The sequence below is a fragment of the Rhineura floridana genome, chromosome 2 (genome assembly GCF_030035675.1).
Source record: "Rhineura floridana isolate rRhiFlo1 chromosome 2, rRhiFlo1.hap2, whole genome shotgun sequence".
Lineage (NCBI taxonomy): Eukaryota > Metazoa > Chordata > Lepidosauria > Squamata > Rhineuridae > Rhineura > Rhineura floridana.
Window position 1 is genome coordinate 144751358 of NC_084481.1, and position 15933 is coordinate 144767290.

The window sequence follows — 15933 nt, forward strand, 5'->3', positions numbered from 1 at the left end:
TGGTTCTGATCTTGGTCACCCACCTCCTTCTGTGGCTGCTTCCTTTTCACATCTCCGTACCCCATGTACTCTGGCCTTAGAAATATCCTTTAAAGCGTATTGAAAAATGGAAATGGACTACCTTCAAGTCAATTCCGACTTATGGTGACCCTATGAATAGGTTTTTCATGGTAAGCGGTATTCAGAGGGGGTTTACCATTGCCTTCCTCTGAAGCTGAGAGGCAGTGACTGGCCCAAGGTCACCCAGTGAGCTTCATCGCTGTGTGGAGATTCAAACCCTGGTCTCCCAGGTCGTAGTCCAACACCTTAACCACTACACCACACTGGCTCTCTAAAGCATATTACTAATGTTCAAATATTAGGCCACTAAGATTATCATAATATGACCAAACCTGCCATTACTAATGGGAATGTTATTCCAAGCAGAAATACTGATTTGCATAAGAAATCTTAATAGAAAATTAATACAGCTACAGAAACATATCTTTGAATAATTTACATAATTTACATCAAAGGTAGGCAGTCTACTGTTTGCAGGTCATCAAAGCTTTCCCAACAGTCCATGGAGGCCAAAATACCATGCTGCAGTTGACTGAGTGCGCCGCCCCTTCCCCCTGCTGCAGGCTTCTATTCACATGATGCCTTCCCTTCCCCTTATCTCAATCAGTGTTAAAGAGTGCCAGGGCTATGTTGTGTTGTATTGTGCGTGTGAGCTTTAAAAAGAGGCAGCTTTGAGAAGAGGCATCATTCTATTCAAGCAAATACAGGCCCATTGCCAGTGGATGGCCAGGCCAGGAATGGGCCCAGGAGAGCCCTGCAGCCCAGAGGGGGCCCTGCTTAGGCTGGGAGGATGGAGCTCCCGTTCCATGACCTGCTGCAGCTGCTGTCACAGGGTGTGATTTACAGCCAGGCTGATGCTGCCGCAAATAGCAGAGCGGGAGCTCCACCCTCCCAGGCAACACCCTGTGAAATAGCCGACATGGGCTTAAATAACAGCAGTCCCACCTCCCATGCTGGTGCATCAGCACACTAGCATGTACTTAATAAAATAATGGCATTCAGTAACAGCATTAGCTGACTTATTTTCTTGTCAGAATGATAAGAATCCTAGCAACAAAGGAAAACCAGAGGATGGGATACTAAATGCATAAAATGAGCTAATCAATTTCTCACAATAAGTTATAGAATTTAGATTAGCTCATTTTATGCATTCAGTATGGTATTTCTGATGGTGCTTATGCTCATATCCTATGAATGGGATCAACTGCTTGTGGTGTATCAATTTATAGAAAGAATTAATACATTTTCCCTTCTATATATTTTGCGGACATGTAGGGCGCACATTTGATGTAAGTGAAAGAGCTTAGCCTATTATGTTTTATATTCTCAGAATACAGTCATCTGGAATTATATGGGATATGGTATGGAGAGCAGAAATGATGGTGAAAAATGGGGTGACTTTCCATGCAAGAGAGAAAGTTCTGCTAGAGCAAAGCCGCCTTATGATATAACCTCTTATGTTTTAAAAAATAAGCTAGCTAAGTGGGTTCTTCCAAATTCATAAGATGGCCATTGATTTAACCATTATTACAATAGCTCCGAATTTCCATGGTGAATCTAACAATGAGAATACATCCCAAGATCCACAGTCTCCTGTTGATCTCCATAAATGGGATACTGAAGAATTCTATCCAACAAATAATACTCAGGATAATGTTCTCCACAGTCTTGCTCCCTCAAGTGAGAATGAAAATGAGTCTTCTCATAAACACATTAGTAAGATTTTTTTTTACTGTACATTTGGGTTGCACTGGAAATATTATTTATGTTTTAGGCTTTTGGCTGACCTTGGTTTTATAACTGGGAAGTCCATCCTTTGGGAATTTCTCTGTTTTTTTCCTATGGTGATGGTTTAATGCATAAGATGTTTTATTTGTTATTTTAAAACACTTACTATAAAAGTGTTTTAATGAAAAGTGCTTATACATAAAATGGTAATTGGGATACTTAGTGACAGACTTAAAGAAGTCTGGATGATATCTTTTTTGCTCATTTCCTTGAGTGCCACTAATGTAGTTGAATTCATATAGAACTGCACAATATATAATAGACAGTGATTCTGCATATATTAAATTATCAAAATACTTCACCATCAAAGCAGATGTGGTATCTAACGATGGGGTGAAATATGAAGAATCTACTCAAGGCCCACCACCACATGCCATGTATCCTGAATGGTTCATGGAAGAAAGATACTCCACAAACTCATCTAGCAAAGATACACTGCCTGAAATTATTCCTCCAAGCGAAAACGACCAAAAAAATGAATCCATTTATACAGGTATATCGCAGAAAAGCCATAATCTACTCATTCCCAGATCAGTTTATTATAATTTCCTACAAAGGGTCTAGTCCTGTCTCCTCTGATGTCAGCATGAATTGGGATTGCAACTTTAAATATTAATACATCTTAATTAAAATAGTTTGATCTAAATAATATGGGATGTGGTTGTAAAAATGTGCTATTGATCCAGCCATCATTATAACAGTTATGATCTCCACTGGTGATAATAACCATGAAGATTCTCCGCATCATACATTGAGGAATGTGCTCCGTCCTATCTGGAGCAATGAAGACAGACATCCTACAAACACATCTAGAGATGGTGTTCTGCCTGACATCATTTCTTCAAGTGAAAGCAAGCATGAAACAGATTTGGAAACATCTCATACAGGTACCAGGAAGAAAAGAAATTTCTACATCTTTCAGCTTTTCTGTGCTTGTTTGTTTATTTAATAAATGTATAAACACCTTTCCCAAACTTCCCAAGATGGCTGATAAAAATGTTAACACAAGACCAAACAATAATTTAAATACTATTTAAAACAATCCAAAAACCCTAATAAAAACATCAGCAAACATGCATAAAATATCAATAAATTGCTAAATAATATAGATAAGTTTTTAAAGTCTGGTTAGGTTAAGCTTAAACTCTGCTTAAAGACAAGGCCATACATACTTTTTTGGGGAAGAATACCAGAAATGTGTAATATTAGATTGGAGGTTGCTTTTTCCCCACATGGAATTCATTATGTTCACAATTCATTTGGAAGGCAGTCTTTCCCCAGTATTTAATTGGGCTGGGAGGAAGGGTGGGATATAAATTTAACAATTAAATAAATAAATAAATAGTTTACAGCTTAACCCAATAGTTCCATTGACTTCATCTGAAATGTAGATAGTGTCCGTAAACATAAGAACATAAGAAGAGCCTGCTGGATCAGGCCAGTGGCCCATCTAGTCCAGCATCCTGTTCTCACAGTGGCCAACCAGGTGCCTGGGGGAAGCCCGCAAGCAGGACCCGAGTGCAAGAACACTCTCCCCTCCTGAGGCTTCCGGCAACTGAAAGCTAGGCCCTCAAAGAATTATGAGGAGGAGGCTGTGACTATGGGGTGATACCCAATTAAGTAGAGTAGACCCACTGAAATCAACATTATGACCAACGTTGGATAACGTTGGATATCACCCATAGTCTTTAAAATAGATTCAGCCGTCATTGTAATAGCTGATGGTATAGACTACAATGACCCGCTCATGATCCACTGATATATAGGCTAATCTATATGCTGCTGGAGCAGTGAAGACAAATATCTACAGATTGTTTTCTACCTGGAATATTTCTTAGACTAAAAATGAACATAAAAAGGTAAAAAATTACAAACCTCTCTTCTTGCCTTTTCTTTGTTAGACTATGTTTCATTAGACTTACAAATGTTTAGTATACTATCACAAGCAACCCATTTAGAGGGGAATCATGTCTCCATTGAAGTCAGTGGCTAAAGGCCTGTTTTTACTTGATCTAGAAAGGTATTTATTAACTACATCGAATGATACTCCAGAGTTGCAGCTGTGCAAAACGAGTCCTGTGGAATCTTAAGGACTGGTTAGTTTATGAAAGATCTGCTTTCTTGGACAAGAGGCTACAAAAGTTGCATGGAGATGGTTGTATATGATCCTGGTTGGGACAGTGACAATAAAAATCTTGCAAATACATTTAAAGTTAATTTGGTACCTGGAATCATTTGTCCAACTAAAAAAGAGAATGAAAAGGAAATGTCACATACGGGTTCAGACAATGAAATAATTTATTATTAAATTTCTTATCTGGATTAGATATTGGATTGGATATTGGATTTTCCTTGTAGGTTATATAGTATAGAATACACTTTTGGATAGAGCAATAATTCTGTCTATAATAAAATGACTTCCACTTTCCATGTTATGGCTAAGTAAAATTGTACTTAATAAAGCAGCTGTGAAAACACAGAATTTAAAATTGACCCAGCCATCTTTGTAACAGCAGTAGTTTCCAGCGATAGCACTCACTCTGAAGATTCCACTCATGATACAATGTTGCACGGTGAACATTCTGAATGGAATAATGAAGAAAAACATCTCACAAACACATCTGGAGATCATTTGCTGCCTGGAATTATTCATCCAGCTGAAAGCGAGCATGAAAATGATCATTCAAAAACAGGTACCAGCTGGAAAAGTATTAAAGTATTTTTAGTTCTTTTTGTTTTCAGTGAGCTTTCTAGATGAGTTAGGTAATATCTCAAGCTACGTAAGGATGTAATCCTGTCTCCATTTAAATGAATGGACTTTCACTAAAACACAGCAAGTAAGTTGATATTATGAAAACAAATACACAATATTTGTTTACTGCTCTTCAACATTCTTAAAGCAGGTCCTGTAAATTGATATAGAGATGGTTTTCTCCTGAAATAATTCTTCCAAGTTGAAGCAATCATGAAAAGGAAATCTTAGGTATCTGCCCAATAAAGGAATTCTAATCATTTCTAATTCTTTTGCTGTTGGATGAGAGGCTACTCAATCTCCAACTATAAATCATAGGTAAATGTTGTCAAACTCTACAGATTTATACTTAAAAATCTGATAGGATATGCATACAATTCAACAAAACAGCACTTAGTAACAGTTGATAAAAAGAACTATGCAGATGTAACATTTGAATATACTCAAACCATCATTGCAACAGCTGTTGCCTCCAGTGATAATGGCAAGCAGGAAGACTCCACACAAAAGCCACTATGGCATGGAATGCATCCTGGACAGGGTAGCGAAGATGAAGACACCATGAATACAACTATGGATACTGTTCCATCTGGAATTCCTCCAAGTGAAAGAAAGCATGAAACAGAAACATATCATACAGGTATCTCCCAGAAAATTGAATTCTAATAAATTTGCACTTCCATTTATTATTTATCCAGAGACACCATGTTGTCACCATACTCCATTTAAACAGCTATCCTGACTTCTCTGTCAGTTGATAATAAAGTTCCATTCATCTGCAATAAAATAATGGTATACATAGCCTACATAAAACCACAGTGACTCTCCATACATAGCCTTTAAAACGGATCCAGCTTTTTAATGAGTTACTCAGAAAGTTCCTGTGCTAGGGTAGCATTATAAACACAGTAAGTAAATAAATAAATTGCAACAGCTATGACTTCCAGTGAGCATAAAGAGCTTTTCATGATGGGATAGTGAAGACAAGTAAAATACAAACAGACCTAAGTGTGAAGGGTTATATGGCAGTTGTCCTCCAAATTTCAAAAAACAAGTTCTCATGGAGTGCCATGGACATAAACCCCAGAAATTGTTCTGTCTAGGCGTTTTGTTAGACTGATCTATTTTTTAGAAGTCTGTTGAAGTAAATGGTCCTCATCAAGATCCCCTCTACGGATGCTAATGAGCTAATCCAGCTTTTCCCAATCTTTGAGTCCTCAGATGTTGTTGAACGCCCATCAGCCCCAGCCAGCATGGCCAATGGTCAGGAATGCTGGGAATTGTACTGCAGCAACATCTGGGGACACAAAGTTTGGAGAGGCTGGATTAATGTATGAATTTAACAATCTTTTTAATTATAGCACCCTGCCCAAATGCTACATCAAATCTGCTTTTAAAATTGCCCCACCTTTGTCAAGCAATATAGTTCTGATGTTCAGAGTAATATGCCTGTCTGTAAATAATGTAATAATAGACTACACAAACATAGTAAAAAAAATGATCTAACCATATTGTAACAGCTGTGGTCTCCAATGGTGGCAGTGACCATGAAGATTCTACTCAAGATCTGCTGACCCAAGAACCACATCCTGACCAAAACAGGGAACACAGGCATCCTGCAAACACAACAGTAGATGATTTCGTACCTAGAATTCCTCCTTCAGTTGAAAATGCCCATGAAAAGGAAACCTCACATACAGGTACCAGCAAGAAAAAGAGAATTCAAATATTCTCTTTGTTCCTGTTCTAGATCAATTAAGCTACTATATGAGCTAATTATCAGATGCAGTTTTAATCTCACTGAAATCAGGTACTAAAATCCATTAACTCTCACCAAACCATGGAAGGTGCCCGTGTTATGGTTGGGCACGGTAGCCTGTAAATATTATGAGGACTGACCATGTAGTCATAGCATTTAAAGTTGATCCTGCCATCATTGCAACAGCAGTGGTCTGTAGTGGTGGCATAAACCGTGAACACTCTACTTATGATCCATTCATGCACATGGAAAAACCTACATGGAACAGTGAAGACAAGTACCCTACAAACATCTAGCTATAATTTGCTACCTAATATTATTGTGTCCTTGTTTGTAAGGAAACTAAATTTCTATTGCTAGCCACTAAAATGTGGTAATGGATATGCTTTAGGAATATTAATTTTTTAAAAATGAAATGGTGCTAAGTAAATGATGTGGAAGTAACTACAGAACATTTAAAATTAATCCAACCATCATTATCATAGCTGTGAGTTCCAATGATGATATCAAACATGGAGATGCTACTCATGATCCAACAGTACATGATACACATCATGAATGGGATAGAGAAGACAAACATCCTACAAACAGCACAAAGGATGAAGTTCCTATAGAAATTATTCCTGCAACTGGAAACAATAACAAAGAGGAAATCTCTCATACAGGTAGTTGTGGCAAATACTTTCCTAATTATGTGGGGACTGGGGGGATCACTTAGATTGTTCATCATTGGATTCTTACTTTCAGTCAGTAGGTATGATTGACCATACCGTCTGCCTCAGCTCTATTAAATTAATGTTCTTGCATGAAAGTGTGAGTGAAGGGGAGAATATTGGGCAGTAAGTCATTGGGAGGGGACTAGCTCGCACAAGGAATCAATTTGTATTTTAAATATTCAAACCTAAGTTCATCACTGATTCATCCATCAGCTGTCATTCATAATGATCCTGAAGACTCAACTCAACAACCATTACCTCCAGTTCATCAGCCAGGCTGGGACACTGAAGAAAAATATCCCATGAATACTTCTAGAGATGATATACTTATGGGAGCTGGTTCAAATAGTGAAAGTGAACACAATCCTTTACATACAGGTATTGCACTGAACAATCCATTAATTACATCATGATGCACGAAACGACAGCTTTTGAAAGGCAGCATTCATTTATTTATTATTTGTTAAATCTCTGCCCTGCCTTTCAACTGAATGGTTTTGCACCTTGATTAATGAGAGAATCTAAACAATAGCATTTATATCATGACCCAGGGGTTTGATATTAACTGATCAAACATTTCTAAGCTGATGATTTGCCTTGTTCTTAACCTAAGCTATAGGTTGTGATCTCATTTGGCATTTAATTTGTGATCATGTGTAGACCTTGTAGAACATAAAGGAACAAGATTTTAAAATGTGATTCTGAATCTGAGTCTTACATTCTACTTTTTGATACTATTATCTCATTTATGATTATTATCTGCATCTGCCAATTGTTCAAAATCATATAATGGTGCTTGCTGTGATGGCCATTCGGCAACATGATTTGTAAAACATTCAAAAAACTTGTAGTGGGTGTGTGAGGGAGGGAGTGGGTAGACAGGAGACAGCTGAAGAAAGTGGGCTCTCAAACACAGTTGGCAAGGACTTGTCTTATAGCTCCTGAATTGTGTTCTCATCCATCTAAAGTACATAATACAATTGACATGATCAAGTCTCTGGAAGTTCCTCCATACCTAATTGACTGTCAGTGTCAATCAGTGATGTCAGATGAGGGAGAAGCCAACAGTATATGGATGTGGTGGGGGCTCACTGTCAAAGTTAGAAGTATTGTAGAATTCCTGAATTCCTTCAAACCACATCTGGCTACTGATGCATCGCAATCTGTTTCTTGGATAAAAATATTAAATCTACTCTGCTGGTAGAGTAAGAAGTCAGTGGATCAGAGTGAAATACAGTTAATAATGTTGCAAATTTTATATTTTTAATTACTTTACCGTTACCATAGATGTGGTCTATGATGGGACCAAAGAAGATTCAACCCCAGAACCTGTGAGGCAATGGGGTAGCGAAGACAAGTACACAACAAAATCCACAGCAGATGTCTTATTTCCTGGAATTGTTCCTCGAAGAGGAATAAATCAAAAAAATAATACTGATCATACAGGTATCCAGTAGAATGGTGGTGGGATTCTTTTTACCCCTGTAGATATTAGGTGAGATAATCTTCTGTTGTTAATTTCTGTGTCTATTTTAAAGTGTGTAAAAAAATGCATGCAACCTGAGCACTCTATGAGGTATATCACTCTTTACATTGGACAGGCTGAGGAACAGAAACTGAGTTACTGATTTAGCCAAGTCCCTTATTGGTGAAAAGAATGTGTTGAAGTCACTACTTGGTGACTGTACCATGTGAAAATCAGCAAATCATCTTATGTAACTGAAGAACTAATGACATCTTCATGCCTTTGAACCTCGGTTTTGAAATTACCCAGTCAAAATTACTTGCTTCATATACCTTGATTCTATATATGTTTATGTAATGTAGAGTTTAATTTTTCTACGGATGTTTGCCTGTTTCTGCATGGAAGAAGTAGCTTCTGAATAGGAAGTATGTGCATAGCACATCACAAATGATTACGATAGTCATAGCCATGTCAGTGGCTACCAAGAGTGCAAGAAGTGCGTGTCTGTTTGCTGGGCATTTTAAGTTTATACTTGGAGTATTGCATTTTTGAGTTGTGATCAAGTTGACTGTTTTTCAAATATTCCTGATTACACACAAATTATTTTGAAGAAAAAAGTGTATAATGTATACAGGGGGATAATTTTCTAAAACAATTTAGGCAACGGTTTCTCTGCTCAGTACTACAAATCTTTGCATTTAGTGTTTCAATTACTTGCACTGGCCCCTTTCAGGCATTTATTCTGCCATCATGTGTTCATAGCGTAGGATCTAATGATACTTCACAAAATGTGTTTATGTATTGCATGTTGTTATTGCATCCCATTCTTCTCAGAGCCTAGGGACCTCTTTAAATACTGTCTCTATGCCAGCATTATTGTCAAGTTGCAAGATTTTACAAGATGCTTGAAGATGGCAATATGGTGAAGTGGTAGTCTTTTTGGTTTCCTTTATAGACTAGTTTGCTTCCTAGTATCAGTTGGTAGTGCTTCTTTTTAAGGTAAGATAAGGAGACATTTAAAGCATCTCTAATATCTGTAGTAAGAATTGTTATATTAATTATTCATTCACTTTGTTATTCCTGGTATATGCTTGAACTCTTCAAACTGCTGGTGTGCTTCCCACTTATAGAATATTTATGTCTGTAGAGAGACAAATTTGAATGAAACTGAGTCAGTGGCTTTGTTTTATTTTAAAAAAAGGAAAAAATGAACAACACAGTCCAAGTACAATAGCTTTTAGAACCTCTTCCCAAAGCGTGGTGTTGGGTTAATGGGTTTATTAGCATCGTTGCATGAATTTTTTTCTTACATGATATTTCCATGTATATACAGATTTGAGCGTAGCATCCTTTGCCAAATGGTCCTCAGATCCAATGCTGCTTTGATCTGAGCTTCTTCTCACTGCTGCTGCTTTAGCCCTCACTTGATTCTCTATGCATTACTACTGGAAATTTTAAAGATCAGAAATTCTACAACCAATATGTGCCATCCCTATTTTCCTCTTCTTAAACCTTTACTATAGTAGTAAATTGGTAGAAAAGGCTTTAATTCTACAAATATCAACCTCACGATTGATTCAACCATCATTACAACAGTGATAGTCTCCAGTGATGGATCCCAAACTGAAGAATCAACACAAGATCCACAGTTGTATGGATTGCATCCTGGATGGAGCAGTGAAGATGAACATCTTGTAAATAACACTCGAGATTATGTAATACCTGGAGCTTTTCCTGAAACTGACAGTGGTTCTGACAGACATTCATCATCTCCTACTGCCAGTAAGAGTTATACATTTCAGGAACTTCAACTACCTCTTTCCTTTTTCATACATAAAAATGCTGGGAAATGCAGTATGGAAACAAATAGATTTTAGATGGAAATCTTATTTTGATTACGTTCTATTTATCTAAAATGGCTTCTTTCAGATGTGCATGATTGGACTGTTATTTTAGTGAGTGTGCTTGCACTAGTAGGAGGTGTGTGATTTTTTCTAAAATCCTGTCACTCCAGTTTGGGGGATATTGGTTGATTTTTCTGCCTTTTCTCACTTTTGGAAATTCTTTTCAAATCTGTAATAAACCGATGAATAATCCTGTAAGTGTTACTACAAACAGTGAGACAGCAATATTGCCTAATGTCTGGGGCATTTGCATGCATTAGATATGTAAATATTGTTTTGGAGGTGCTGTTTTTACCTAAATGCTACAGAGGAACACTTTACAGAACAACTCAAAATACAGGGCTAGCTAATAAAATAGATCCACCATAATTTGGAACTTTAAAAGAAGAGAGCAGCCTATCATTGCCTGCAAAACTGATTTTAGTTTTCATCGTATAAATAAGACACTTGAAATTAATGGAAAATTTTAAAATCATGTGCCTGTATACAGCAGATGCAATTTCACATCGGATGAACATTCCCAACTGCATCCTAATGCTCATCTGGGCTGGCTGGCTGTGACTTTTGAATGGGGCTTTGCCAACATCGCTCCCCTGTTCACCCAAAAAGGAATCAAGGCTTTTCAAGTGTTGAAGGGCTTTTCCAATGTTCACTCGAACATTTGTAAAAGCCCCAGTAGCACCAGCGATTACTTCCTCTGCTGCCTGCCCCAATGGCCCTAAATTTAACTTGGGGCAGGCAGCAGATGTGGCACTGGATGCTCCTAATCCCTATTGGAGCATCTTTTCCATCCAGAGGCTGGAACAGCCTTCTCCCTGGCAGAAATGTTATCCAGAGAGTCAGTTTCCTGTTAGGGATTCTGGAATGTAGTCACGGTCCACAGTAAAAGATGCTCCATCAGGGAGTAGAAGTGCCCTTGATGCCACCACCATCTCACCCTGCCTTATTACATTTTTTAATTTTTTAACAATTTTAAAATGTGTATGTCATTCTTCAATATAATCGTCTGGCTCCAAAAATGTGTCTTTACATGGCTCCAAAAAAGATAGCAACATAGTGAACCTCTCTGGGAAACTGATTCCATAAATGTGATGCCACACTAAAAAGGCCCTCTTCCCACCTCACTTCTGATTAAAGGATGACAGTTTTAGATGATATTCTCAGTGCAACTGCAGGTTGAGGGAGGCATGCCTTTCTTCAGGTACCGTTTTGGACCTTTGGAGCAGGGGGAGGCAGCAGAGGAGGGCTTTGTCCAGACTTGAGGTCTTATTCCTGTATGGAATTTCAAGTTCTTATTCCAAGTTTGCTTGAAGTTATAGCACATAGCCAGTAAGAGCAGCTTTTCAATACAGTTGATGTTGGTGCCTCTCTGTTTTAATCCAACATTTTCTATATAAAATGCTTAGCACTAAAGTGTATACGATGAACATGGAAATAAATAGGCTACACTAATTACTCTTATTATTTGAGGTACCATGGTTAGCTCTTATGAACTGACTATGAAAACAAAATGCAAGAATAGTGCCAGGAATATGGTTTTTCTAATCTGCTGTAGATGATATTTTGCTATGTAAATTCTTTTCTTCTTAATTTGATTTTTCAATCAGCCCATATGCTTTCTCTCTGAACTTTTCAATCACAGTGTTGGTGCCTTATATAAATTGGTTCGTGCTGCTCCGTTCTGATTTGCTGGCAAGGTACTAGTCAGTGGAGATCTGCAGCTGACAGGCAGTATCTCTGTTGGACGTAACTATGACTAGTTCTAAACTCATGTGGTGGAATCCTACAGAGGTCAATCTATGCAGTGCTGCCCTTTGAAATTCATATTTAATCTAAGTACCAAATGTATTTTCTTATACTTTGGATATTCATTTTAATCCTCAAAAGTGAACATTGTTGTTACTCATGCCAGGTGGCCCTGAATTTTTTTCTGTATGAATTTGGGACATGGGATAATACGGTTATAAAATCTATTTGGGGATTGAGTGAATGTTTGCCAGTCATTTTTATTGCACTTGTATTCAGTTGGCTTTTTCTGGCATTTGGCTAAACGTGACAGGTCAACTGTGTGTGGGGGCAGCGTTATGCATGTAATCCCCATCCTCAGTGTCTTGGTGTGTGTCACCCTGCCTGTTCAGTTTGTTTGCACTGAACAAAGGGCGTCTGAGGGGGGCTTTTACTCACGTTCTCTTGAGCGAAAGTAGAACCCTCTATGCAATCAGGGACTCTGATAAAGTAGAATTCTTGTTCATTCTACTTATGTTCTCGTGACCATGAGTAAAAGCCCACTTCAGACCTTCCCCATTCAAGTCCCTTAGACATAAGGAGGTGTCCAGCTCTGGCTTAACACCTGTGAGGCTTTCACATTCAAATTTCAGCTAGACATTCCTACCTACAAAGGACAAAATAGAAACCTCATGGACCTAAGCATTACAATTCATACAGTGATGAATCCCCCTTTTCCCTTTAATTAGTACAGCTCTCCGACATTTTCCAAAAGAAAACTGCCCTGGACTCCTTCTGGGAGGAAGGGTGAGATATTATTATTATCATTATCATCATCAACAACAACAACAACAATGTTTTGAAGTGGTTTACAAACAAGAGTTTTGTGCTGTTATAGAGAGCAAGCCAAATGAAAGCCCTGATGCAACTGTGATTTATGTGGGGCTTAAGTGCTGCTGCATACTTTTACTTTCCACTCTCCATGTAGAGGGGTGGAGGATTGTGGCCTTGTTATGAAACTTAACACACCAATCTCCCATGTTTCCTTTAATAATGTCATGTTTTTTCCCTGTAAAAACCCAAGGACCATAGGCTCCAGATTTATATAACACAGCTATAACGATCTGAGAGTAATGCATGCCTTTCATCTAGGTTCTGACCCAGATGAACATGGAAACGGATCCCATGAAGGGAGACAGAATGTCATACCAGGAGAATCACCAAAAAACCAACGACGAATGGCTCACATACCAGGTTGGTTTCTTTTGCCATTTATGTCTATTAATAGTGTGCTTGGCCTTTTCACTGCCACCACTAGGACAGGTGGGCCTCTAGCTCAACATTTGAGCACATGTTGGCATGTAGAAGGTCTTAGGTTAAATCCATGGGTTCACAGACAGCAGGGCTGGGAAAGACCTTTGCCATAGATCTCAGGATCTGCTCCTAGGCAGACAAGAAAAAAAAACTGCACTAGATAGACTAGTAGACTCAACAGAGGGTAGCTTGATATGTTTTCATAAGATCAGTGTAGCAGGGAATAGGAGAAAAAGTCTCAGGAACTTCATTCCTGAAGTGGAGGCTCCAGGTATGTGGGGAGCCTTGGGCAAGATACTGTCAGTGGGCCCTCTTGCTGTTATTGTCACCAGATGCTGCTATTCCTCTACTAGACTGAGCCAATGAGTAGCCAGGCAGCAGCAGCTACTTCTGTTGCTACTTTTCGCAGCCGCTGTTCTTTGTTTGCTCGGCCCCTCTGGGCCAGAGTGAGAGGCAAGTGAACCAGGAATGTGCATTCCATGGTTTTGGAAGGTACCTGGTTGAATTCACTTTTTTTGCTTTTAATACTGTAGCACTGTGGTAGAATGTGTTAGATCCTTGCAAGTATTCACTTCACGCAGTCTTGTATGTAGTTAGACACCCATGTGAAGAAAGCTTTAGTGTAACCAAGGAAGAACATGGAAACAACCATGGCGGTGCTATGTCCCAGCTGTCACAGTCATGGGAATATATGCAGCTGTTTCTTTGTACCTCCCACTTCACACAATTTCTCCACACAGCTATGTACACAATTTATATGTACATGTGAGGGAAGAGAAGGATCAATTTAAGCACAAGACAGACCTGACAGAAAAAGAAACTCTTTTGTTCCAAATGGTAAAAGAAAACAATAGTCATGGGTCCTTTAAGGAAGTATATTGGAATTGTTAATGATACTTTCTAGTCAGATGACAAGCCAGTAAAAGTTTCCATGCTTTTTCCCTCTCAAACTTCTACCCACAGATTGGCTTATCGTAGTTGCTTCTCTCTTGGCACTGGCATTGATACTTGGTGTTTGCATTGCTGTGAATAGTCGAAGACGGTAAGGAATGGCTTCTGTAATTTTCCATTTGGTGGTGCCAGAACTTTTTTTTAGTCTTATTGCTGGGAAATTCCAAGGTCTGACATCTTTAAAGAATACAAAGGAGGAAGCGGCTCCTTCTCTCATGAGACCTTGACTGAAAAACACATATAAGGTACACAAGTGATGAATCTGAGGTCTGACCATCTTTATGCGTCTAAAGGTCCTCTGGCCTTGCAACTATGTCTCCCAATTCAGAGTTCACTGTGAGACACGCCCTTTACTTTTCCATCTTAAAAGTAGTTGTACTTTTAGGAGATTAATCTCCCAGCAGAATAGTAGTGCACTCTGCTACAATTCCCCCACTTCTATATCTCTTATGCTGCTGTTGCAGGCAGGGGGAGCGCCAGTAACGTAAATGAAAAATTGCTATGGGGCAGCCATGAATTTAAATATTGTCCTGGTAGCCATAGGAGACAAAAGAATTGCAGGCAGTGAGTGAGCTGGTATAGAAGGGATGGAGCTCTTTGGCTGTTGGATGGATGCAACCATAAAAGGCACTATTCATCTGCCAAGAAGCGGGGCTGCTTGTTGCAGTAAATAGCTGTAGAACACTGTCAGTAGTCTGCCCTCTGTGGCTGTTTGCAGCAACATAAAAAAGACCCGCAAAACTGAGGTGTGCAGCCAGAAATTGCTTGTCAACCCACAGGAAACAAAATGAAAGAAGGGAAGATATAGAGGGTGTGGAAAGGGGTATATATGAAAAAGCAACGATTGACACACCCACCTAAAAACATCAAAGCAAAGCATCTGCAACCACTATTGGACCAAAGTGGGGACGTATTTTTCTCCACTTTTCATCAGCAGATTGGGTTAGTACCTATTTACAGGGAGGAAATTGCATGATAGCATCTGTTGGCTGGTAACGTCATATGAACAATGCATATTAAGAGGAGATGTGAGTAGCAGCAAACACCCAGTAAACCATTGTGTAGATAAGCCCTAAGTGTTCCTGCATTATTCTGAGTACTGCAGGCCAATTTGATGGATTAATTGAGACATCCTTTGGTGGCTGATGAGCTAGATTTCATAGCTCATTATAGTGGATAGTGAATATTTTATTTTATTTATTTATTTAAAATATTTCTATCCCGCCCTTCTACCCTATAATAGGACACTCAGGGCAGCTTACAAAATTAAAATCAAACATGTACATAATAAAATTGTAAACAGTAAAATCTCAAAAACATTAAAATAAATTTAAAATACATAAAATACAATTAAAATACATAAATATATATATATAATTTAATTTAATAATTATATATACACACACACACATATACTAAAGGGACTACAAAGGTAAAATTTAATGCAGAAGTGTCAGGCTCTACCTTCAATCCCTCCCAAAGGCTCTCGGAACAAGATT

At 38.5% G+C, this 15933-nt stretch overlaps 1 protein-coding gene across 10 annotated transcripts in view; it reads left to right on the forward strand.

Annotated features, from left to right (window-relative positions):
- Positions 1-15933, forward strand: part of CD44 (CD44 molecule (Indian blood group)) — a 132595-nt gene that overhangs the window by 106588 nt on the left and 10074 nt on the right. For 4 of the 10 annotated variants that reach the window (XM_061610760.1, XM_061610765.1, XM_061610764.1 and 1 more), the window contains 11 exons: positions 2159-2341; positions 2550-2735; positions 4362-4541; positions 5064-5240; positions 6121-6300; positions 6845-7027; positions 7289-7453; positions 8363-8521; positions 10137-10322; positions 13322-13423; positions 14447-14525. In XM_061610760.1, the coding sequence (XP_061466744.1) occupies positions 2159-2341; positions 2550-2735; positions 4362-4541; positions 5064-5240; positions 6121-6300; positions 6845-7027; positions 7289-7453; positions 8363-8521; positions 10137-10322; positions 13322-13423; positions 14447-14525 (1780 nt within the window). The remainder of the gene's footprint in view (positions 1-2158; positions 2342-2549; positions 2736-4361; positions 4542-5063; positions 5241-6120; positions 6301-6844; positions 7028-7288; positions 7454-8362; positions 8522-10136; positions 10323-13321; positions 13424-14446; positions 14526-15933) is intronic. The other 6 variants (XM_061610763.1, XM_061610762.1, XM_061610761.1 and 3 more) reach the window with 6 other exon arrangements.